We start from the raw sequence: 26,905 nt of genomic DNA, 5'->3' as shown, positions 1-26,905 counted from the left end.
AGATGAAGTATGGCTCTCCAGGCTGACTTTGACTCTACTTGACCTTCATGAAAGCTGGATTACCGATATGTTGGCCCATCCAACGGATCAGTCTCTGTAGCCTTCAAACTCCAACTGCCCAAGATGATGAAAATGCATCCAGTATTCCACGTCTCAAGAACTCCTTTTCCAGATGAGTTCAGCCTCCACCAGCATCTGTCATGGTCCAGGGACATGAGGAGTACCTGTTTAAGCAGATCTTGGACTCCAGAGTTCTCTGAGGAAGCTTATCTATCTTGTAGATTGGGAGGGTGATGATCCAGCTGATCATTTGTGGAGGCTGGCTGACAATGTACATACACCTGCCCTACTTAGAGAATCCCATCAGTCACACTCTGTCATAAACGGATAGTTAAGAGTTAATGGAAAAGAAGTACTTCATATCTCTTTTGCCTGGAAAGGGTTAACAAGAACAGTGAGCCTGGCAGTCACCTGACCAGAGGACCAATCAGAGGACAGGATACTTTCAAATGTTGAGGGAGGGAAGTTTTGTGTGTGCTGTTTTTTGGTGGTTGTTCACTCTGGGGGCTCAGAGGGACCAGACGTGCAACCAGGTTTCTCTCCAATCTCTCCGATACAGGCTCTTATAGATTCAGAATAGTGAGTACTAGGTAGATAAAGCGACTTAGGTTTATGGTTGTTTTCTTTATTTGCAAATGTGTATTTGGCTGGAAGGAGTTCAAATGTGTATTTGGCTGGAAGGAGTTCAAATGTGTATTTTGCTGAAAGGATTTTAATTTGTACTTGAATACTTAGGCTGGGAGGGTATTCCCAGTGTCTACAGCTGAAAGACCCTGTACCTATTCCATTTTTTTAAAATTTACAAAGTTAATTTTTACTGTTTTTCTCTCTTTAATTAAAAGCTTTTCTTGTTTAAGAACCTGATTGTTTTTTTTTTAATTCTGGTGAGACCCCAGGGGATTGGGTCTGGATCCACCAGGAAATTGGTGGGGAGAAAGGAGGGAAGGGGGAGAGAAAGGTTAATTTCTCTCTGTGTTAGGATTACTTTCTCTCTCAGGGAGAATCTGGGAGGGGGAGAGAGAAGGAGGGAGGAAGGTAAATTTTCATCTCTGTTTTAAGATTCAAGGAGTTTGAATCACAGTGATCTTCCAGGGTAACCCAGGGAGGGGAAGTCTGGGAAAGGCAACGGTGAGGGAAAGGGTTTACTTTCCTTGTGTTAAGATCCAGAGGGACTGGGTCTTGGGGGTCCCCGGGCCAGGTTTTGGGGGGACCAGAGTGTACCAGGCACTGGAATTCCAGGTTGGTGGCAGCGCTACAGGTTCTAAGCTGGTAATTAAGCTTAGAGGAATTCATGCTGGTACCCCATCTTTTGGACGCTAAGGTTCAGAGTGGGGAATTATACCATGACACACTCAGATAAACTTTTCGGGTGTTAGGGGGGTGTACTGTAATGAGTGTTCAGAGTCAGAGGATGAATCATCTCTGAGCCTGATGAGTCATCCCTGAATCTGAGTGTTCTGAGCCTGATAGGTCATTGGAGGTAAGTGCCTGCAAGTCCTGAGGGTTCAGCTAATCCACAAGCAAGGGTCTAACCAGGTGACCCCCAAGTAGGTATAATGGCTTCTAGTGAAAGCAGCCACTCCAGTTTGCTCAACATTACTACCTTGTTGGGGATACTCCCATCTCCCTGGTAGTTCTGACAGATTACTCCTGCTGCAGCCAAAGCCTGTGCCTGCTCTTGCTCCAGCCTGTGCCAGCTCCTGCTTCAACCACAGCATACTGCCCAGCTGCCCTGACAGTTTTCAGTATCTACCTGATCATGGGAATCAGCACGTCTGATAACCGGGGTGCTGGGTTTCAATCTTGAAAACAAGTGAGCAATGCACTACATAAGTTCTAATGCACAGAGGTAGCCTGGGGCCAGTAGGAAGTTACGCACGCATATGTGTGCTTGCGTGCACATGTGTCTTGGTAAGGAAGAAATAGGCTATGGCAAGTATGAAGTCTGTTGGCAGAGGCCAAGGTAAGAGAGGAAATCCAGAACTTGAACCCCTAAATGGCCCATCATGAATTTAAACACCAAAGGTGATTCCAATAGACTGGGGAACAGAGAAGAAATATTTGCAGGATAACAGACAGATAAAGGTGCTCTGATATCACCTCTTGAATAAATTTGGATATATATTATGAGAAAAAACACCTTATAAAATTAGCATTTGGTGGACCATTTGCTAACATACAAAGAATCCCGGTTTGTGGATTTCATAATTTGAAGTTATTACCCACCAAAAAAATAAACTTTGATGGAAAAACTCAAGGTTACAAGAGTCACATGATCAAAAGGAAGCTTTATAAGTTTGGTAAGACCTACACCATTATCTGTGGCATGAAGTGCTCCTTAATGGGAAGCTTCATATGCAGCATGTTCTTAATAAATTTAATAACCGGGTACTCTACCCCAGATTTACTGTTACTGGTTTGTGGGTGGGTGCAGGGGAGAGGGAAGCAAAGTCCCTTAGAAAAGCAGTAGGCAGACCAGACTAAGATAATATAGTATATTTTTATATATTTTAATCAATTAAAATCGAGAACTTCCCAGTGGTTTATCATGAACATTTGGAATATCAGAATTCTTATTTTCAGGTAGTTGTTTTTTCTTTCCTCTTCCAGCATGGCCATGATTTGGGTTGTTTTAAGTAATTTTAAATAACCCATTATCAACTTTTCCTAACCTTGATTTATGCCATTTTCCTCTTTTGGCTGTAGTCACTCCTGCTCTGGACATCTGCTGTCTGTTTTCCCTTACATCACATCATGGCTTAGTTTACTTATCTCTCTCATATCTCCTCCTCACAGGGTCTCTGTGAAGTACGATGTACAGGACCCTAATTGGCTCCATGTTCCTAAAAATCTAATTGCCTCTTGCCTATCTGCAACAACGTCCCAAGATGTAGCTATCCCCTAGTTTCACCTTTTGTAAAGCTACATGGAGTTATGTAACACCCCTTCATGGATAGTACTAGAATGTGATTGTGAGACAAGGAAATTCAAGAAATTGAGTCAAGAAGTATTGGAGATACAAACTGGGATGAAAAGAGAAACATAGTAGAGAATATTAATCACAATTAATAGCACTATGACTGGCTGGTGAGATGTGGGTGCATGTGGTCCCTATGTAAGCAGGGCTATGTAATCACATTGTTCACAATAGGCTAAAGCCCCATCTCTTCTGATGATTTCAGAACTGACTCTCCAAGCCAGCCTAAGTCTTTCAGTATCTCCACATGTAGCATGGCCTATTTCCTCACCCCGCCCTCCCCCCAAACGGTGTCTCAGGAGAGAGATCAGCAGGGAGACAGGGAGAGGCTAATGTCAAGAGCAGGAAAATAAGATTCAAAAAAAGGTTTTAAAACATAGTTTATGTTTTTCAGATAGCTTTTTCCAATTTTAATGTATTTCCCTGTTTACTCGGTGAATGATGAAACTACTTCGGAGTGTAACATTATATTTTAAAAAACAAAAAGGATTTAATTATTTTTCTTCATTTAATTTTGAGATAATATTTGTACAGAATCACCTTATAACCATTTCTGAGCATGCTTCATGTTGGGACAGCACCATTTCTTTAGTGTTTTGCAGAAATCCACCTAAAGAAATGTACCCTGTATTGCTAACCCCCAGCATTCAAAAATCATGACCCAGCAGCCCACCCTGCACCAAAATCATGAGACTGACTTAAAAATAAGGAGATTAAAAAAAACTGCAACTTCAGGTTTGGTGGGGGGTGGGAGGTTGGTTTGTTTTCAGGTGCTTGAGCCTTTTGCAGTTAGATTTTCAGGCTTTCCTCCACAACCAGGAGGTTTGAAACTTCCTTTAAAATAAAAATTAAATTAACACTGAGAATCTAACAACTCCAGGAGCTGGTGCTTTAAGAAACACACCAAATGTCATGAAACTCATGATAAAATTGTGAGAACTGGCAACACTATGTATCAAATAATGCACCTAGCACAACACATACCATTCCATGTTTTGTTCCTTAATAATAGGATTAGTAGTGCTTAGCCAATTGAATGATGTGATTGTTTGAAAATCATATCTTATAAAAGATGTATATTTTATAAAGGTATTCTACCATCTTCTGGTGCATGATTGCTGACCTCTTGTTCTGACCCCTATTAATGAGCTGTACTTGATCAACCTATCATCCATTAGAGTAAGCATGCATTCAAAGGCTGTACATCTATTGCACAATTGTGTCTATTATATTATTGAATCTGATAACTGCTTAGATCTGTATACTACACATATACATCTGAGATACCTTTTGCAGTTTTGCATTTGAAGTACCTTATATCCAGAGTACACTGCTGCTCTTCTTGATTTAGAAGTGAGTGACATCTTGAAATTCTCTTTTACCATGAAGTTGTTTCACTTTCTTAAGACCTATCTGGGTCTTAGTCCCCAGGAAAGTTTTGATGACCATGAATATCATAAGTAATCTCACTCCATTTTTCTTCTAATACAAATTGGATGAGAGTAGAAATTCAATTTTCTGGAAGCTGTTTCTGATATCGGTTGTCTTTCCCCTGGACTGAAACTGACTTTTAGCAAAAAGTTCTAAGGAATGAATTCTGTGACTTCTTTGAGTGTCCATCTGACAGAGGCAATCAACAATCAGATAGGTATAAATGGCTCCATTTTGGCTGTTGTGACGTTATTGAAATGAATTGTGACCGTATAGATTATTTTTGCAACTAAGGTCCTATAGTTGCACCAAATATTGTACAAAGGTTGTCGAATGAGGTGTCTATGACAAGGTTATGATTTGCTGATTATGATTATGCTGTCTGTATGTGTGTATCATTTTTGTATTTGAAGCTATAAATATTGGCTATGTACTTGTATCTCAATGTGTTTGATTCTAAGAAGCCTCAGTGAAGCATTTGGTCAGCTTCTTAAGAAAGGACTATTCTCAGTAAGTGCCCAATCAAGAAACGCTTAACTGATTACAGGTCTCTGGAATAACAGAGACCTGGTGGGATAAATCACATGACTGGAGTACTGTCATGGATGGATATAAACTGTTCAGGAAGGACAGGTAGGGCAGAAAAGGTGGAGGAGTTGCATTGTATGTAAGAGAGCAGTATGACTGCTCAGAGCACCAGTATGAAACTGCAGAAAAACCTGAGAGTCTCTGGATTAAGTTTAGAAGTGTGAGCAACAAGGGTGATGTCGTAGTGGTAGTCTGCTACAGACCACCAAACCAGAGGGATGAGGTGGATGAGGCTTTCTTCTGGGAACTAACAGAAGTTACTAGATCACAGGCCATGGTTCTCATGTGGGATTTCAATCACCCCGATATCTGCTGGGAGAGCAATTCAGCGGTGCACAGACAGTCCAGGAAGTTTTTGGAAAGTGTAGGGTACAATTTCCTGGTCCAAGTGCTGGAGGAACCAACTAGGGGAAGAGCTCTTCTTGACCTGCTGCTCACAAACAGGGAAGAATTAGTAGGGGAAGCAAAAGTGGATGGGAACCTGGGAGGCAGTGACCATGAGATGGTCGAGTTCAGGATCCTGACACAAGGAAGAAAGGAGAGCAACAGAATATGTACCCTGAACTTCAGAAAAGCAGACTTTGACTCCCTCAGGGAACTGATGGGCAGGATCCCCTGGGAGAATAACATGAGAGGGAAAGGAGTCCGGGAGAGCTGGCTGTATTTTTAAAAAAAATCCTTATTGAGGTTGCAGGAACAAACCATTCCAATGTATAGAAAGAATAATAAATGTGGCAGGCGACCAGCTTGGCTTAACAGTGAAATCCTTGCTGATCTTAAACACCTTTGGGATCGGGAGAACCCTTTTTCTTTTACTGGGGTATTGGTTTTCATAACCAATCATCCCCATAAGGAGTGGTGCTGGTGGTGATACTGGGAAACTGGTGTGTCTTAAGGGAATTGCTTATGTGACATATGGCTAGCCAGTGAGGTAAAACCAAAGTCCTCTCTGGCATGTCTGGTGTGCCTTAATAGTAAAGAAAACCCAGCCTTGGGCTGTAACTGCCCTGCTCTAAGCAATTTGTTCTGAATTGATACTCTCAGTTATGTTCCGCCAGAGGCCGCATCATTACAGCTCTCTAGAAAAGTATTTTGCAGGGTAAGTTTGACAAACGTTAAACCTAAATGAGATCACAGTAGTTGTCAGCCAAGATAGAACAGAAAAAATAATTATCAATCCAGTTAGGAAAGATGTGGACAGAATCCAAGGAAGATCAACAAAAATGGTTTAGAAAATGTGACCTGTGAGGAAAGGTTAAAAAAACAGGGCATGTTTAGACATGAGAAAAGAAAACTGAGGGGTGATCTGATAACAGTCTTCAAATATGTTAAGGGCTGTTATAAAGAGGACTGTGAACCAACGTTCTCCATGTCCACTGGAGGTAGGACAAGAAGTAATGGGCTTAATCTGCAGGAAGGGAGACGTAGGTTAGATATTAGGAAACTTTCTAACTATAAGGGTAGTTAAGATCTGGAATAGGCTCTCAGGAAAGTTCTAGAATCCCTGTCATTTGGAATTTTTTAAAAACAGGTTAAACAAATATCTGTCAAGGATGGCTTACGTTTACTTAATCCTGCCTCAGCGCAGGGGCTGGAATTGATGACCTATCAAGGTACCTTCCAGCCCTACATTTTTTTATGATTCTATACCACTTCTAATAAACTGAAAGACAATTTTTTGGATACAGTGTGGCCCAGATTCACAGGATACAGGGGGAAAGCATCATTTGACAGGAATGGTTACTTAGTACACCTCTACCCCAATATAATGAGACCTGATATAACATGAATTAGCAGTAAAGCAGTGCTCCGGGGGGGCGGGGCTGTGCACTCCGGTGGATCAAATCAAATTCGATATAATGAGTTTTCATCTATAACACGGTAAGAGTTTTTGGCTCCCCAGGACAGCGTTATATCGGGGTAGAGGTATATTTCTCATTGGATTGTTAAAAAAAAGTAAGGGCTTTACCAATGATCTTTCTTAAGCAACTATTTCAAGACACTTGTTTAAATCAAGTTTGCAGCTGAGATTATAGACAATCATATTGGATGTAGTGTACTACAATTCAACCATGGATAATAAATTAAAAGGAACTACAAGACATCATACTGTCCCCCAAATGAGAGGAGCCACTAATGGCATGAAGTCCTCTAGAGTAGCATTTTTTAAATTATCTTTGGGTTTGGTCCTGATATTGGTTTTATATCAAGTGTATATGGGCAGATCGGAGAAGCTGTTGGAGATTCAGTAGTGGACATATAATGGCTGCCATCTTGGCAATGCTAAATTTTTGTGAACTTAGTGTAATTTTTGCTTTGGCTAAATTTTCAAGGAATGTTACAAAAATCTCCATGCAAGATACAAAAATGAAAACTTGGTATTTTGAACAACTCTAATCACTCCCATAATGACTATCAAAATCAGAGTCTGAGGAGCAATCTGATCTTCCATTAGTTATCATATAGGCAGTCTGTAGTCTTCTATGTCTTTGCCAAGCACTATTCCACAAATGAATAGCCTTCTCTGGGTCAAACTTTTTGATGTCTGGGGAATTCAGCTGAATTATCATGAGATCAGTCACACTTTCAGACATTCCTTTAGAGTGCAGTTGCATCAAGGTAAGCTTCATTTGACTGAAGCCACGCTCTGCCTCAGCTGAACTTGCAGGAAGTGTTAGGATCAAATCTACCAGCATCAGGATGTTAGGATACTTGTGAGAGTAATCTGAATTCACTGAATCCCATGTCAAACTCCGAATGTTCTGAAATCTAAAAAGAATAGCAAAAAATAAATTTAAAAAATGGCCATGCAGATTTTACATAATCTTTAAACACACTGGCTTCAAACATTTTTAGCTTGATGAACTTGTACAATTTCAGTATCTTTATTACCTGTCATATAGCTCTAATTTTAGCATGCTCCATTCAGTGTCAACCTCATCGACTTTTACATTGGCACCTTCCAGTATTGGTTGATAATGCTTAGTTAGGATGGAGACCTCCCTTTCACCAAATTCTGTACCAAAGGTGAAAGAAAACATCTGCATAACTTAAAGAAAAACACAAATAATGCAGATTTATTCAGATAGCCAGTGCATAGTTTTCCAGACCTTGTTTGATCTTGTCTGGCCAAAGTCTAAAACTTCCAATGGTGGTAGCTCTCAAAACATCTTGGCTGGCATCACAAAAGCAATCATGTAGCCTCCTCACCAGATTACTTAATACTTTAGTTCGTACTGGTAAGATATTTTCATTTCCTACAAGCTGGTGACCATGAAAGTGTGTAACTGCATCAACTAGGCGCTCCTTTGGACCAGATCTGAAAAATGTAGAATACAAAACAAATGTTAATCTTTTCTTACACTTTGAGGCAAAACATCTGGTGTAATGGTTAAACAGTCACCTTGTTTTATACATTTGGAGTGTTTCCAGTGTCGACTGCATGGTTGCAAATATATCTGCAATGGAAGAGTTACGATCCTGAGTAACACGGGATAGAATGTTGAGAACATTAATGATATCCAGCAAGAAGTGAGAGAACTTGACAACCTCCATTTTCAGAAGAAGCTTTAGAAGGCATTTGGCTTTTTGGTGATTTGAGGCACTTGGGTCTCCTTGCATCTGGAACTCAATGAGAAAAATAATACATCAATGAAAATGGTGACAAACAAGTAGCCATGAGCTTGCCTTTTTTTGTGTGTGTGCGTCAAGTTACATACAATTTTTAAAGCACTTACCTTATTCATATGCAGGAGAATTGCAGGGTAACCCTTAAGTAGGATCTGGAGAGCTGTCTGTAGGCGAGAAAGCCATCGAGTGCCTCCAATTCGAGAGGGAATCGCTGGACGTAGCTTAAGGGTTTCATATGTGGATTTGAGATTGCTCTTATTTAGAGGTGAGTTATGATAAAAGTAATACATATTTTGCAAGAGACCACTTAGAGTGGTGTATAGCTGAATGCTTTTCAGTGCTCCCTTATAAGCCAGTTCAAGTCGATGAGCAAAACAATGCACAGATTGCACACAAGGCTGAATTTCCTTCAGCAGCTTAGCTACCCCATTGTTTTCTCCTACCATGACATCTGCACCATCACTCCCAAACCCAACTAATTTTCTTGACCAGTCTTGACTTGACAGATTGACCTGAAGATTTATTTGCAAAGTTTTCACAATGGCATTTTTTATAGTTGAAGCATCAGACTTGTCAACTGATTGAACCCCAACAATCTGGCAATGGACTTTTCCTTCAGAGGCAAAGCGTATATATACAACTGCACCTTCTTTGATTGCATTGTCTGCCACTCCATCACTAATAAGGGAGAAGAACTTACATTTTTCGAGTTTCTCTTTCAAGGCCCTACGTTCTACTTCAGCAATATAATGTATAAATGTTCTTGCTGACTTGTCATTTCTAAACATAGAACCAATGTCCACACCTTTCATGTCATCCAGTTTGCACATCCAGTCAAGGTCTGTGAAAGGACGTCCACACTTGGCTATAGCATGGCATGTTCTAAAAATATTTTCTATTCGTCCTAAAGTTACTTTGCTCATGCTCTTTAACATCTGCTCAGTAGAAGCTTGGTCTCCTGTAGCACTGCTGGCAGCTTCCATGCAACTAGCCCAGGCATGAGCTTCACTGCTGTGGTGTACATTTATAAATTCAAGCTTAAAGATATCAGTCCCAGAACAAAAATTATGTATGTTTTCCCCCAAGTTCACATTATGCTTGCGACACAGGGAACAGAACATTATTCCTCTTTTATCATCATACTTTAACCAGGGGTATTTCGTTAGCCATGTTTTCAGAAACTGGCGATTCCCCTTTGCTTGATGTTCAAAACACTGTTTCTCTTTTCCTTCGTCACCGACTTTGCTCTTGTTAGGAGAGATATTCTTGCCTTTAAAATGCTTCAGTGCTTTTATGGCTATAATTAAAAAAAATCATTATTTGGGGCTTGGTTGCTTGGGGCATACACTCACAAACTTTAAGGCTAGACAGAACTATCATGATTATCTAGGCTGACTCCTGCACATCACAGGCCACAGAACCTCACCTACTACTCCTGTAATAGGCCCATAACCTCTGACTAAGTTAATGAAGTCTTCAAATTTTGATTTAAAGACTTAAAATTACAGAGAATCCACCGTTTTCCCTAATTCAAACCAGCAAGTGACCCATGCCCCATGCCACAGAGAAAGGTGGGGAAAAACAACCCAAAACCCCAAGGTGTCTGCCAGTCTGATCTGAGGCATAATTCATTCTTGACTCCTAATATCAGAGGGCTGGTCTACACTAGGGGAGGGGATCGATCTAAGATACGCAACTTCAGCTACGTGAATAGCATAGCTGAAGTCAAAGTATCTTAGATCGAGTTATCTACCATCCTCACGGCGCGGGATCGACGTCCACGGCTCCCCCTGCCGACTCCGCTACCGCCGTTCACATTGGTGGAGTTCTGGAGTCAACAGGAGCGCGTTCGGGGGTCGATATATCTCATTTAGATGAGATGCTATATATCGATCCCTGAGAAATCGATTGCTACCCGCCGATACGGCCGGTAGTGAAGACGTACCCAGAAAGAGTTAGACCCTGAGCATGTGGGTGAGATGCACCAGCCAGGGAAATAATTCTCTGGGTAACTCAGAGCCTTCTCAATCTAGTGTCCCATCTCAGGTCATTTGAGATATTTGCTAACAGCATTCACAGATGGTCTACTTGCCATTGCAGGCAATTTAATCATACCATCCTCTTCATAAATTTATCAAGCTCAAATCTTGAAATGTTAGATTTTTTGCCTCCACTACTCCCCTTGAAAGGCTGTTCCAAAATTTTACTCCTCTAATGGCTAGAAACATTTGTCTAATTTCAAGCCTAAACTTATTGATGGTCAGTTTTTATCCATTTGTTCTTGTGCCAACATCTTGTGCCTTAACTTAATAATTCCTCTTCCTTCCTGGTATTTATCCTCTGAAGTATTTATAGAGAGCAATCATATCTCCCCTCGTCCTTCATTTTGTTAGGCTAAACAAGCCATGCTCCTTAAGTTTCCTCTTGTAAGATAGGTACTTCATTCTTCTGTTCATCCCAGTAGCTCTTCTTTACACCTGTTACAGGTTGAATTCATCTTTCTTAAAAATGGGAGAGCAGAATTGCACACACTATTCCAGATGACACCTCACCAATCCCTTGTATAACGGTAATAAAAATTCACTCACTCTATTGGAAATACCTTACCTAATGCACCCTAGGATTGCATTAGCTTTTTTCATGGCCACATCACATTGGCAGCTCATAGTCATCCTGTGGTTGACTAATACACCTTTCTCCTCCTCTGTAGCTTCCAATTGATATGTACCCACCTTAGAGCAGAAATTCTTGCTGTTGACCTGTCAATTTGCACTACTAAATTTCATCTCATTTCTATTACTTCAGTTTTCAAGATTGTCTAAATCTTCTTGTATAATATTCTGGTCCTTCTCCATACTGCCAATACCTCTCAACTTTGTGTCATCCACAGATTTTTATTAGTGCACATCCACTTTTTGTGCCAAGGTCACTAATGAAAATGTTCAAAAAGACTGGTTCCAAGACTGATCCTTGAGGAACTCTTCTAGAAACCTTCTTCCAGCCTGACAGTTCACTTTTCAGCATGACCCGTTGTAGTTTCCTCTTTAACCAGTTCCTTACCCACCCTTTGATTCTTGTACTAATCCCCATCTTCTCCAATTTAACTAATACACCCATGCAAGAGAAAGAGGTGGAATAAGCGTACCTCTTACTCCCTTTGGGTCTGGACTCCTAAAAATAATACATGCTTACTTACTTCAACTCAAAGCAGATAGATAGTGCAGAGTTTTGGCTCCACCTATGCTCCTTGCTGGCCGGCACAAAATTTGCTACTGGTATAGAGTAGTAGAACAAGGAAGAAGAGGAAATGTGATTCGTGGGGGTGTCTCTGAGACACAATGTCTGAGAACTATGCCTGGGATGGTGAAGCTTACACATCGCACATTATGCATAGCTGTGCCTAAAATCACAATCTAGCCAATAAAGTTTCCTGTTCTAGAAGTTTATTTTCCTCTTGATAGCTATGCATGAGGTGATGACTTGCATGAAATGACTAATATTTCAAGATATATGTTGCAACACATCACCGTTCATGGAGGCAGGCTCCTGCATGCAGGCATGGTGGGAACCCCTCAAGCTTGGTTTTCACAGAGGTCATCTTGCACCATCTCTGCAGTACAACCTTTTTGCAGGTCAGCTGCCAGTTCCTCCTTAGGGGGAAATGAAATACTTCTACAATTTATTTATTAAAAAATAGCAACAGAAACCTCAAAATACATAACAGGAAGGCAGATTACTGGTGGTCTATCACAACACATATTGCTAGAAAATAGCAATTACAAGTAAGCAATTTTCTCTAATCTAAATACATTTCTGGCACATTCCCACTCTCCAGGGATGTCTCTAAAATAAAAATATAGCACCAAAAATTCTCAACAAACTGTTGTGAATATATTTGTATCATCACAAGCTAGACAGATATACATAATAGAATATGAGACAGGGAGAGTGGGAAAGACTCCACAAATGGGACTGGGCGTGGATAAACACCTCTAAAACAAAAACAAAAAAGAGAGACTAATAGAGACTCCAAAATGTAAAATAAAGTTACTGAGGCATGGACTGAAACTTTGGACAACCTAGAACAGAAGTTTCCATAATGCTGATAAGATATACCAAGGGCCAAATTCACTAATGGCATATGCAGGTGCAAGTCCATTGATGTCAGAGGAATTATATCTGCTTAAACCAACAGTAATATAATTTGATTCCTCTCTAAAACCAAAATCTAATAGTTCTTGGTAAATGTGTGCACTGGCAACAGCTCATAATACACACAGCCTACAGTAACAGGACAGTTACATCTAGTAGAAAATGGCTCATATCTTTGCTGATTCTCTCACTTAGGAAAAACACAAGAAATTTAAATACCTTCTCTGAGAGGGCTCAAACACAGCAACTATCTAGAGAAAGAGCAACTGACTCTAATTTTGATTTTTCTAGATACACATAGCGCTCATAAGGCCTTCATATGGAGGAAACAGAAAAGATATGACAGATACCAAATCTGAATTTTTTCAGGGACAATGTGTAGGCTTGATCAAGAGCAAAGAAAACAAATCCACCCTTTGTTTCCTTGAGTCTTTCATCCACTCAGATCATAAAGGCACAATGAAAAATGCCAGCTAACAAGTCAGTCTTTTTGTTTAATTTGGTATGACTTCAGCTTTTCATATATTTGACACTAATACAGTAGAAGAGAATGCTCTCTCTGTGGTTGTCTGAATAAATCAACTGCTGTTATGGTGTGGTAAGGCTGCAACTCTAAGGTCTTGTCAAAACCTGTTACGTATGAGGTAAATCCACTATGGCAGGAAGCCTTGGATTTCTTTCCATGCAGGAGATTTGCAAAGCAACCATGTGGTCTTTCTGCATGGGTATACTAGTGTCCCAAGGCTTGATCAGGTGGTGCTGCCCCACAAATCTAGCCCATTTTAGCCCTGGCTATAGCAGACTATACCAAAACTCTCAATAGGCCATTGGGGGATGTAACTAGAAGCATCTGAGTAAGCATATATTTCCTACCTACTGCCTTAGCAACAGCTAGAATGGAATAAGGATGCCAGCACAAAGTGGGTCAGAATAGGTGTGATGGAGTAGTCTGTCCCCTTATGGGTAGTAAGGCCTAGGAGTCAGCCCACCCCATCACATGGCATGTCCCTTTAAGATTTTGGGAGGTCTGATATATATAAGGATGGAGGAAATAGGAGATATTGAAAGAGAGGAAGTGGTTCTGAAAAGAAGCAATGTTTGGGAGGAAATCCCGTTACTATTTCTTTCAGGGCCTGGGACAAGGAGCCTTGCAGAGTGGGTAAGGCAAGACTCACCTCTCTCTCAGCCAACAGGGACAATCTTGAGGAAGGAAACCAGCATATATGCTGTCTTCTCCCTCAAAGTAGGGGGCATACCAGCTGAAGGCTTGCTTGCTTGAACCCTCCAAGCTTGCAGCCTAGTAGGGGAAAAGGGATCAGCTGGAGTAAAAGCAGGCTAAGGCTCTACAGTTAACCTAAATTACAATCCCCACTTACAAGGAAAAGAGCTTGAGGACTCCTGTCTTAAGAAGAGATATGAAGGATTGCCTAAACTGCAACTCCAGCTCCAGGCAGACGGCTGCAGGGGACTCCTATCTTAAGGACAGAGCAAGACAAAAATGGGCTTTATGAAGTACAACCCAGCTGCTACCAAAGAGGATGGGAGTAGCCTTGAGGAAGCACCTCAGTAACTGACTGGGGAAAAGCCACATGAGGAGACAGAACTCCAGAGCAGGAATAGGGGAATCTGCAGCCCCTGTGAAAGACAAGGAAAAGGTAGGAGTAGCCTGAAGAAGCAGCAAGGGATTAAAAAGAGCAGTTCTTAGCTGCCTAACACAGGGTCCCTGGGCTGGAACCCAGAGGAGAGGGCAGGCCTGGGTTCTTCCTTCTCCTGCAGCAAGAGGGGAGGTGTAGGCCATGGGACTGAAAAAGGCAAAAGACAGATGAGTTCCACGTGGGGGTCAAAGGCCTAACATAAAGAACATTGGACTCTGGATTTTTTCCTCATTGGACTTTTCTGTTGCCCTCAGAAGGGGAGTGAACTGAAAGGTGACAAGGGCAGGCTACGGAAGCTGCAGACTGCTACAGCACCAGTATGATGGACAATATTGGGTGCTAGAGCAGAAGAACCCCTGCAGTGCTGTGCCCGGGCACAAGGAGGTGCTCTGTGAGTTTGCTCCATAGCATATTACACCCTATTGTAATGATTAGTGAAATCCTGTTCAAAGAGGAATATGATCTAAGAATTGATCAGTCTCAGTCCCTAGTGTCTTCTAGTGAGGGACTAAGGAACAAGTTCTGTACTCTTACTCCCAGTGAGTAGGGTCTTTTTCACAAGAAGTTCCATTGAAGAAAATGGGACTATTTATTGAATACTTCTGCTGAGTAGTACCATACAACAGCAGCAGAATCAGGTCTTAAAGGAAAACTGGTGACCTAGCTATCCAATTAAAAAACTTGGGAAAGTGAGATCCTGCAGGGCAGAGTCATTACACTTATCTTCCCTTGTGTAAATGTATTTGACTTCTGAAGAGTCACTAATTTCCTCTGTGTCATAACAGCACTCCTCCTTGTCTTCTTCCTCACAGGCATCTCTTCAGTCCCAAACAGGCATCACAGACTGTAGTGCCAGAGGAAGAATTGGCATTAATAGCACTGGCACTCACAAGGAGCCATTGAGTACACCATCACAAGGAGTGCCAGTGGTAAGTGTGCTAAGACTAGCACTGGCTGTGTGACAAAGGTTCTGATGGAACAGGGCATAAGTCTTAACACTAAACACAGACAAAGCTCTCTCTGTTTTTTCTCTGCCTTGTCATCAAGACAGTGCTTTGAGGTATCAATATCAGTGCAAAGGTCCAGGTTATTATCAAGGTAATTTGTCTGGAAGAAGACATCAAATCATGTAAAGTATCAGAGGGGTAGCCGTGTTAGTCTGGATCTGTAAAAGCAGAAAAGAGTCCTGTGGCACCTGTGGCAAATTGCCGGTACTGTTATGCTGGGTCTCATGCTTTCTCTTCTTTGGGGACGGTTCAGGGCGCCATTGCTTGCCTCTGAATCGGTATTTTAATTATCCCACTATTGTCCTTCAGGAGGGGAGTGGAGAGGGAGGGACCTGGGCCCACCCTCTTCTCCAGGTCCCAACCCAGGGGCCCTGAGGTTTGTGGTGAACCACTTGAACTAGTGGTTCCTTCTCCTGGACTACTTCCCTCTCCTGCCCTTCAGCTTGTGAAGGGGCTTCTTGCCCTCCTTCTACATAAGCCAGGTGCCCCTTACCTAGGGTTTTTTGGATTTCTCAGCCCACCGCAGCACTCCTCCAAACTTTCCTTTTGGTCTCTCTTCAAAACTGTTCTCTGCTCCAACTCCTTCAAACTGCTCTCTGTTCCAACCAAACCTTCCTGCTCCAACTCCCACACTGTCTGACTGAAGCAGGGGGTTTTTATCACATGACTGACTGCTGGTGCTCTAATTGGCTTCAGGTGCTCTAATTGGCTTCAGGTTCTCTAGTTAATCTATAGCAAACCTTCCTCCCCTTGCAGGGAATAAGGCTCCCTGCTAACACTCTCCTGCTACCCTCTGGCCATGCTTATCACACACCTTACAGACTAACAGACGTATTGGAGCATGAGCTTTCATGGGTGAATACCCACTTCATCGGATGTGATCAAATCATGTGATATCCCCTGCTGCTACTTTTTAAGATCCACTGTCTCATGTACCTGTGTAGCACTATTTCAAGCAGGGTCACTGAAAGTCTTGGTTGAGTGCCAGCGAATACACAAAGCTAGTCCCCTCCTGACATGGGCTGAAAAGCACAGTTTAAGGGAATTTCTCACTTCACAAGGAGGAAGTGGGGTGAAGCATGAACAGGATGGTGCACTGAATCACCCAAGGCAGTGCACTGTGCATTCCAAGACAGAAGAATCTGTTGTATAACCCAGTCCATCCTGTGCCACAGAATTGTGCAGTAAAATCTAAGCTTTCATTAAAAAGTTAAGTTTCTAGACCTTTTGATTGCCTTAACTCTTTCCACGTAAATACAATTTAAACAGGTATAGTGTGTTTTTCTTGAGTCTTCAGACAGCCTGAAAAATGGCTCTGAGAGCTGTGAACTGCAACATACAAGTCAGTGCTATGCTACTTGGACAGTAATGACAATTTAAGTGGTGAAAATTGACTTTGCTGCTTAGCATTTAGCAGAGACATTTAGCTAATGTACTTATCCATTTTTGTTGACACAGTGGTGAGCAATGGAGAGAATAGTGGGGCATCTGGTTGCTGTAATGAAAAACTCTGACTTCAAGTCCCTTCCATTTCAACAGTGCCCAGAAGGCTTTTAAATGCTCTCCAGAACTTCTGACATCAGGTGACATATAATCACACACTCCAGTTAGTCATGGCTTTGCTGAACCTGCTGAGGTAATTGTGTCTGTCGACGAAGACTATAATACAATTATAATATGGGCTTTTTCTGAAACCACTGGAGTGTCTTCCTTTCTCCATCCTATAAGTGAGGTCAGCAAGACAAAAAGAGAATAAGGCAGCAAGTGTGTTGATGTTCAGATCTAAAGAGTTGAACTGTGGGATGGGAGCAGATGAACACTTGGCATACCGAAATAACAGAAATCTAAAAAGAAACAATCTTTGTGCTGAGGAGATTCATGACTCGATGCTCAAGGTACTGAGCATTCAATGTGATGAGGCCTAATCTCATTGTGTAATCAGCACCATGAAAGCCAATAAGTCAATGCCTTGCTGAAACACCAGACAATCGGGTGAAATGAGAAAAGGCCAATGCACTAAAGGCACAGAAATCACCTATGCTCTAAATGGAGCAGTAACATAGGAACTAAGTTCCAAAAGGGTCAGTAATGTAATTGGGCACCACTCAAAAAGTAGGAGCCATGCACAGAAATTTTTTGTAGACCAAAACTACTTTTTCAGGCCCCCGATTGTGTATCCCTTACTCAAATCAGCTAATGTTAGTTCACTAGTAGTCCCACTGAATTGAGTAGTCCCACTAAATTGAGTTCATGAAACTACTTACATGAGCAAGTACTATCCAATGTGAGTACTGGTTGCAGAATAAGCCTTTAATATTAGAAGCCTGACCAAGGAAAAAGATGCAGGAAAAAAATGCTGTACAGCATCACTGCAAAGCAGACCCTTACCACTGAAGTGTTGACAAATCCTAGGAAGCTTCTCTATTGACAGATGTCAGAAAGAAACTCACCTTGGAATTTGGGGTGCAGCCTGAGAAACTTAAAAAAAGTGTGCAAGACACCCTCTGTGTGTGCTCTAACAGCTCAGAAAACTTGAATGATGAGAATTTGTTTGGAATCACAGACCCAAGAGTACAAAAAGCAGAATATCCACTGTAGTAACCTATATGTTTTCCAGTAATACCTTATCCTGTGAAATAAATGGACTGGATTATTTGAAAATTCTATAGTATCTTTTTCTATTGGCTCTAACTCACCTGCATTCTACATTAGAGTGAAACCTGCACAAAAAGACTATTCTTCACAGCAACCTTTTGTCTTAAGATACACTTCTGCTTCACTTTAACAGAAGATCACCTTTTGGAAAGAACTGGTCTCTGGCAGTCTGAATGGCTGTTCAGTACAGATTTTGCTGCAATGTTTAACTAGCTGTCAATATCTACTTATTGAATTAACTTTAATTTTCAGAAGTGGGATTTTAAAACTTTTTAACAGCTTTATTCCAGTTGTATGTAGTTTATTATTTAACTTTAACAGTAGCTATAAATTTAGCACAGGGATACTCTCTCATGTGCAGTTCTGCCCATTGATAATTAAATTAATAAGTAAATATGAACATGAGCTCACTCAATACAGTAGTTCCTTAGACCAATGGACAACCTCCATCTACCTACATATCAGAACCTATATCTTCATCTCTCGGTATTTGTGTTAGAAGACAACCTGCCAATATGCCCAATCCTGCAAATCATTAAGCATGTGTCTGCAGAATCAGGGTCAAACTGGACTCCTCACTAAAGAAGAAGTATGGCCAAGGGGTTGGGGAAGTGGCCAGGGACCTAGGACACCTTGGTTCAAAGCGGAGCATGCCACAGACTTCCTGTGTAACCTTGAACAAGTCACTTAAACTCTCTATGCCTCATTTCCCCATCTGCAAATGGAGAGGAGAGGAGATGGGTGCCACCAAGATAAACACCCACTGCGACCATAAAAAGGACACCTTTACAACCAAGCTAGTCATGAGATATGTAGAAGTAGACCCCTTACTAAATTCCTTTCTTTACTTTTGATTTTCAAAATAGAAAAAAGGCAATATAATCAGAACTTTTAGGAGTTAGCAGTCTTCTTTCTTTCCTCCTCATAAGCACCCATCAGCTGTTCTTAAGTCAATAAATGCAAAATCTGCTGTTGGATGAATGAAATGCCCTACTGTATTCCCAACTAATTCGACCTTCTTCAAAAATGTTCATCTGAAGTACAATTTTATTACTTGCCTCCCATACTCAGCAGATAATTTCATGGTTCTGGTGTAACATGGGAGGTCCTGGGAGGAAAGGCAATATCTCAGATAGCCAGAACTAGTCCCACATAGGGCTCAGGACAGAAATCCTGAACTCTACACTGGCTCCCCATTGAATAGAGCAGGGGTAGGCAACGTATGGCACAGATGCCAAAGGTGGCACATGAGCTGATTTTCAGTAGCACTCACACTGCCTGGTCCTGGCCACTGGTCCGGGGGGGCTCTGCATTTTAATTTAATTTTAAATGAAGCTTCTTAAACATTTTAAAAACCTTATTTACTTTACATACAACAATAGCTTAGTTATATATTATAGACATAGAGACCTTCTAAAAACGCTAAAATATATTATTGCCATGCGAAACCTTAAATTAGAGTGAATAAATGAAGACTCGGCATATCACTTCTGAAAGTACTGAGGTGATGACAACCTATGTCTCACCTCTCACTTATGGTGACGTGCACCCTTAAAGCAAATGGAGAGACCAATACTTGCACTCTCATAATTACAGGCGATGCAATTGTTGCTGATTCTTTCACAGGGTATGCCAGAAGGATATAGGGTGAGAAGGAGGTTTCTTGCACTGTATCCCACACCTTCATTAGGAACAGGGAAAATCTGGCCCATTGTATATTAGAGTACCTCAGAGCCCTGCCTTGAGAAACACAGTCTTCTGAAATTATATTCTTCCCACTCAGCTCTAATTGTCAATATTATAAAAATTTTCATGGCTACATACATACATTTAACTTTTTATAATTTAAATCCATTTGCATTATCAATTATTATTTTAATGAGCTGTTGCTATATTTGCTATCATATTTTCTGTTTTTCACCTCCCTTGTCCCCTTCAGCTGAGGATTTTAGTATGAAGATGTGATTTTTTTGTTTTAGCTGCTCAAATCCTGGTTCCTAGAGCCTTTGTGGCAAAAATGCAGTCAAAGCTATGGAGCCAGCTGTGCTCTACAGCCAGAGACACTGAAGAGCATCATGAAGCGATAAACTCCCCCTTCAGAGGCTGCTGCCTAGTGATTATACCCTACCCATCTCCTTCATATACACAGAGAGCGGAGACTATGACTCTGTTTCTACATGGGATTGTAGTTTATATAGTTACAGCACTGAGTATGCTCAGTGGATTCCTGATCTCTCACGAGGGAGGTGGGGCTGATTCCTTCAGTCTGATAGCCAATCAGAGGGGCCTTGAGGAGGACATACCTCCATAATACAACACTCCTATCTGACAGCTCTGAAATGGCGTCATTGACCAGAAGAGAATACAGGGCCTTCAGGAATTGACAGGATGTGATTTTCCCAGTGAATATCACCCACCTACAAAGAGGTTAACCTTTCTGATTAGTTTATGACTCCTCTTCCCTTGTGGAAGTCAGCTACATGGAAGATATTGCAGACCTAAGGTCCACGGGCCCAGTGAAGGACTGGGATCCAAGTGATTCTGCACCTCATTCCCTATGACCAGGTGTTGGTCTTTATTATTTGTATTATTGTGGCCTTTCTATCCTCACTATTGATATGTAGTTGGCTTATACAGCAGTAAAGGAATGCGATGCTCTTTACTGGCATTGCTTCAACCAAGGATTTGGCCAAGAATGATGTTATTTATATCATCACACACCTAGATGGATCCCAAAACACTTTACAACTTCAGTAACTGTGTCAGGTATATCATTCATTCACACACACAGACACACACACCCTTTTAGGACAAGAAATGAGGTAATCATATTCTTTGGAGTGCCACAGGGAGTTTGGTAACAAAATATTACTTACATCAAGGTAACACTCTGTTTGCAAGCTTTTGACACAGTTCCATGTGACATCCTCATAAGCACACTAGAGAAATGTGATCTAGATGAAAATACTAGAAGATACTACACAACTGGTTTAAAGACCATACTTAAAGAGTAGTTATCAATGGTTTACTGTTAAACTGGGAGGGCGTATCTAGTAGGGTCCCTCAGGGGTCAGTCCTGGGTTTGGTACTATTCAGTATTTCCATTAATTAGTAGGAGAACGGAGTGGAGAGTATGCTTATAAACTTTGAAAATGACACCAAGCTGGGAGGGATTGCAAGCACTTTGGAGGACAGGTTTAAAATTCATGACCTTGATAAATTGGAGAATTGGTCTGAGCTCAACAAGATGAAATTCAATAAAGACAAGTGCAAAATCAAATGCAAAACTACAAAATGGGGAATAACTGTCTAGGCAGTAGTACTGCTGAAAAGGATTTGGGGTTACAATGAACAACAAACTAAATATGAGTTGATAACGTGATGCTGCTACATGTAACTAGTCTGACTGCTCCACACTTCCTTGGTTATGCAGTCTAACAAGTTGACAACTTGAGGCAGTATGGCTGGAGAATTCTGCCATAGCTCCTTATTTCCAACAAAAGTTATATTCTCTGTTTACAAGTAGCGGATTATAATATCACGTGGGGAATAAGCAGCACCAGCAGATGAATGGTAAAGAAGTAAGGACTAAGGGGCAGATCCTCAGCTGGTGCAAATTGTCATTACTCCTTTAAGATCACTGGAGCTATAACAATTTACACCAGCTGAAGATATGCCTCAAGTATCTTTGTTTCATACAGAGGCTGTTTGCTTTGAAGACAGAGGGGAAATAAATGTAAAAAAATGATATATAATGTGTGGAATTGTTTTTAACTAGGCTATTTTCCAAAGTCAATAATTATTTACTGATATATACAACTTTAAAGTGTTAACATGTTTCAGTAAGTAATGAATCCAGATAACATATAATAACATAACAAATATGTCCTTTGAACTAAATTAGGCACGTTACAACAATAAAATAAAACTACAAAGTAAAAATAAAATTATATTTTTAAAGGAGATAGAAAAAACCCAGTAACAAATATGAAATGTTTTGGCACATGTGCCAAGTGAATAAGGCAAACCATTTTAAAAGGGCAAACAATAAGGATGGAAGAAGTAAAGATGAATCACACTGCCTGAATTATGAGAGAGGACAAACATGAGACAAGTTCTGCAAATACAAAGATCAATTTTTAAAGAGCCTCAAAAGTTATCAATTATAGATTTTGAACTTGTTTCAATTTCAGAGGTAAACAATGCACTTGCCCAAACATATGAACATACACAGGAATGACAGAGATGACAAATTATATGAGCAGCAAAATATGAAGCAGTAAGAAGACCCTTGCAACAATTAAGATAAGAATTATCAGATCTGGTTGAAAAATAGGGAAAATGTTTAATGAAAGTCCCCCTACCCCTTTTGTATTTGAAACCAAGTTTCAATAATTTCTGATCAGCTCTTGATGTTGCTAAGGGCTGGTTATGTTCATTATTAGAGGCAGTGGTATTTAAATAGTGGGCAAATGAGTGAAGTAATTGTGTGTGTGCATATTTGTGTGTGTGAAGTGTGGGGGGGGAAATAGATTTTTTGTATACCATGTTGATGAGTATCTTAAAACCTAAATAGATACATGTCATATATTTGTAATTATGTACAAGTGAAGATTTTAAGTAGTGCAGACAGATTTTTGAAATACTAAAAGAATGAAACCTACATGATTAAGTAAGAGATCTAACTGGAGAGGTAAATGATAAATAAGAATAAAAAAACTACTAGATTTTCTACTTTTGAAAGAAATATAATGAAAGAAAAATTACCCTTGGAAAAATCAACATTAGTAATGGAGATCTGATTATCTATCCCTACAAACAAAACTAGAGCTCCCACTCACATTTAACATCAAATTGCAGCTAAATAGGTTTACTGTTCTAATTATCTTGATTTATTCTCAAAAAAGTGCTGGGAAATGGACATAAATATGAATGCCTTTTCGTATACAGTATAGAAGATATTTGAAATCATGGGCCCGGTTCTGAATTCCTTACTCAGGCAAAACTCCCACTGAAGGACAGATTTTCAATTGAATTAAATGCAGTCTTAAATTTAGCTATTTCAAATCCAATGATGCAACAAAACTAAACTGATGACAGGCTTACAGTATCTGCAGTTTTTGACGCAAATAGTGATAAGAAGATAGTGGCTGTCTTATATTTGGTAAATATTGAAATAATAAGGCTTGGGATAAATTCTTACTACAAATAATCTGTCATGACTGATTAGAAAGATAACCTTCAAACTGTACCTGCCCTGAATGCAGGAGAGCCACTCAGGTCTAAGTTGTCTATTTTTCACTGTGTCTAAATTTACAGGTATTCTAAATGATTTTTGGATTTACAATAGAGAAGTAAATAAAGACTTGATTCACGGTTGTTTCAGTTAAATGGTTAGTTCTACAAATTGGACTGATATAGTTCATACAGGTCATGATTATGAAGAAATCGCAGTATCTACAAACATGCTCATGCATAGCAATTATAAATAGAAGAAAATAATTGGGACAGAATTTATTTTAGTTAATTTGGAAATGCAAAGCAGGTTAATTCAAAATAAGATTCATTAGGGCACATTTAGTAAAATATTAATAAGTTCCAGAAAACAAAGATTCATTTTTGGAAATTACTCCAGTCATAAGAAGGTGCTGCTGAAGAAAATCAAAGGAGATCGGATCAGAGAAACAAGTAGACAGTTGGATTTTGCTGACAAGATAGACTACATCCAAAGAGACTGGGTAAAAAAAAGAAGAGAAAAATGTTGACTGGGAATTAGTGGCTCAATTTCAGATCTGTCCTGGGTTGTCTATCACAGAACAGGGACACCCTTACTAGAGAACAATACAGCACATTCTTTGGGGGTATACATTAAATTACCATAAGAAAACTGATCAAAAGACTTTATGGACCCAACAAACTGAAAATTCACCTCAAATTAATACAATGACACTAACATAAAAATGTTTCTTAGGTTTCCTTGTTAATTGAGAGATTGAACCAGCATATATCTAGGTCCAGTACAAGTCTGTTTTTTTTCTCCATCGATGCTCAGAGTTGTTAGTAAGGTGTCTCCATAGAGAACCAAGGGTGAAGGATAGAACAAAGTTGTCTGTGAAGCACCAGCAGCTCTTTAATACTTTACAGTCCTAGGAAACATAAAACTGTTTAAAATTTGATTTTTGATATGATTGAATTTCATGACCTCACCCTATTGTTAAAATATACTGATTTGGCTATTCTCCTCTGATTTTGTCAGTCTATTACATATATCACCAAGACAGCCTTTTCTCATTTCAAAAATATTTTCCATCCAAATTTCATGTGAAAAGGCACTTTACATCTCTGTTTCTTCCAAAATTAATTCTTTCTCCTGTTTTTTCCTCTCTTCTCTGGTTTTCCAGAGAAGTTAATTGAGAGACTGCATTTAATTCAAAATTCTGCTGTATATAATCACAGTAATGTTATACCCAATCAACTTTGTACTCTGATTCATAAATCTTTTGCCAGGATTCTGATGAGGCTTCAGACCAGTTTTAGAATTTTTGTTATTTACATGCTATAGAACAGGGGTTCATTGCACCACGATCCCCTTCTGACAAAAAAATTACTACATGACCCCAGGAGGGGGGACCGAAGCCTGAGCCAACCTGAGTCCTGCCACCCGGGGGGGAGGGGGGCGCAAAGCCCCATTGCCTGGGGGAGGGGAGAGGAGGGGCAAAACCAAAGCCCAAGGGCTTCAGTCCCAGGCAGGGGGCCTGTAATCTCAGCCCCACTTCCCAAAGCTGAACCCCTCAGACTTTGGCCCCAGAAAGTGGGGCTCAGGCTTTGGCTTCAGCCCCTGGCCACAGCAAGTCTAAGCCAGCCCTGGCACCCCATTAAAATAGGGCCGCAACCCACTTTGGGGTTCTGACCCACAGTTTGAGAACTGCTGCTATAGAAGACTTGCTCTTTTAATTTAATCTAAATGTGTGGCCTCGCCACTTAACCGCTCTAGTAGTGGGGAATAGTATATATACCATAGATGTATTAGGATTAATATTTGTAGGTATTGTATATCTGTAAGTATCTATATTACTGCCTAATCCTATAGCCCATACTCATAAGTAGTCTGGTGACTTTAGTATCACAAGTGATCTGAGGACTACTCACATGAGTTAGGACTGAAGGATTAGGCACTATACTTATTATTCTTTATTATTATTATTATGTGATTAGGACAATGAGAGCTCTAAAAGTTTAGGGGTTTTTGGTGGCCTAGATGAGTGTGATTGGCCTCAATGATTAGGGAGCCTATATTCTAGTGCTAAAAGACAAGAAGAGACAGGAGAAGGAGAAATTAAAGAGGAGTGCTGTTGTGCTGTGATCAGTCCGTATTATACAAATCATAACTGTCTAATTGTCATATTATCCTCCCTTGTCTGTTGGCTGACTCTACCTGTTGTTTCTTGCCATATACAATAGTCAATGAAGTTTCCATCATCCATGATGTAAGTAAGAATGAGGCTCCCAACTTTGCACATATTACCAAAACCTGGCTGGGAATTACTGCTGGACCTGCATTGGTGCAGTTGGTCTCATTTGGCTGTTTTGTACAGTAGGAACTGAAGAGGATTACTGAGGAGGTGGCGAGTCTGTGCTGTTTGTATCTAATTTACTGCACAGGTCTTTCACCAAAAATGGATTGAATACAATATGTCCATCTTATGTGCGACAGCCCAGATAAAAGATGGTACTAATCTTGGCATACAGATCACACCAGTGTTCCTATCTGAGTCCCTGCCGTTGTAGTGTTAGATTCACCTGGACTGTTCATGATCAGCCACTTAAACATCTATTCTGATGATTATTCATCTGAATAAATTCAGGCCTCCATGAGGGCCATGGCTGACCATAATCTTGAGCTATTGTTTGGATAAGGATTGGAGGTGGGTTGACTGGATATATTACTTATGTCTTTGGACCAATACCTCCTGCAGAAATAAAAAATTGCAGCATACCTTTTTCATTAGGGCAAGAGAACTGTTTTGATAGTCTGCTCCTGATGGAACAAGAGCACTCTGAAGGAGGGGACTGTTCTTCCAACAGACCACTCTATTATTGTTTTCAGTAGGGTTTTTTAAGCTGTTACACTGTGGCTGTGCAGGAGACAAAGAAAAAGATTTTTTCTTCCACCATCCCATCCCCAAAACCTTATTCCACAGACTTTTTTCAGATGACTGATAACTTGGACAATCCAACTGATTCCACTCAGAGTATGACTTTAGTTTGGTTTGTGAGGAAACTCCTTTTTACTTAGCGGAGACACATTGATTCTGACCAAACTGTCCGGTTCTGTGGAATCAGGACAACTGTTTGGGGGACAAATGCTGTCATCTGTTTCAGACAGTGGTGCTCTGTGAAGTACTGGAGCGGGATCTTTGGGCCCCAAGCTCAGTTCTGGATTCATGTCCTTCCTGAAACCTGGGGAGGTTCTGAATCCAATGATAATGCAGACTGTCAGTGCCTCTCTTAAGAATATGCTGCCGGCTTTCTTAAAAAACAATTGATAAGGTTTTTGTTCAAGACGCCAAAAATTGAGGTTGACTTATCTGGTTAACTATAGTCCTGTACCTAATCTTCTCTCCATGGTTAAAATTACCTACAGAGCTCAGATTTCATTGATTCCTGTCAACTGGGGTACCGACTAGGTTACGGGACAGAGATTATTTTGATCGCATTGATTGATGACTTCATCCTATCAGTGAATAAGG

The 26,905-nt window shown here is 40.5% G+C and overlaps 2 protein-coding genes across 3 annotated transcripts in view; both read right to left on the bottom strand.

Annotated features, from left to right (window-relative positions):
• The window catches only part of LOC127046613 (sperm flagellar protein 2-like), a 42,151-nt gene extending 36,539 nt beyond the window's left edge, over positions 1 to 5,612 (bottom strand). Inside the window, exons 1-2 of one of the 2 annotated variants that reach the window (XM_050943827.1) lie at positions 4,351 to 5,612; positions 64 to 195 (exon numbers count right to left, since the gene is read on the bottom strand). In XM_050943827.1, the coding sequence (XP_050799784.1) occupies positions 64 to 79 (16 nt within the window). In that variant the 5' untranslated portion in view covers positions 80 to 195; positions 4,351 to 5,612. The remainder of the gene's footprint in view (positions 1 to 63; positions 196 to 4,350) is intronic. The other variant, XM_050943828.1, reaches the window with a different exon arrangement.
• Positions 5,613 to 5,618: 6 nt separating this feature from the next.
• LOC127046588 (sperm flagellar protein 2-like) overlaps positions 5,619 to 26,905 on the bottom strand; it is a 65,210-nt gene continuing 43,923 nt past the window's right edge. The window contains exons 22-26 of the mRNA XM_050943768.1: positions 8,794 to 9,983; positions 8,460 to 8,683; positions 8,167 to 8,375; positions 7,949 to 8,072; positions 5,619 to 7,825 (exon numbers count right to left, since the gene is read on the bottom strand). Of these exons, the coding sequence (XP_050799725.1) occupies positions 7,450 to 7,825; positions 7,949 to 8,072; positions 8,167 to 8,375; positions 8,460 to 8,683; positions 8,794 to 9,983 (2,123 nt within the window). The 3' untranslated portion in view covers positions 5,619 to 7,449. The remainder of the gene's footprint in view (positions 7,826 to 7,948; positions 8,073 to 8,166; positions 8,376 to 8,459; positions 8,684 to 8,793; positions 9,984 to 26,905) is intronic.

This window comes from Gopherus flavomarginatus, chromosome 3 (assembly GCF_025201925.1).
Source record: "Gopherus flavomarginatus isolate rGopFla2 chromosome 3, rGopFla2.mat.asm, whole genome shotgun sequence".
NCBI lineage: Eukaryota > Metazoa > Chordata > Testudines > Testudinidae > Gopherus > Gopherus flavomarginatus.
Note: the sequence above shows the minus strand (reverse complement) of the source record. Positions and strands in the feature narration are given on the sequence as shown.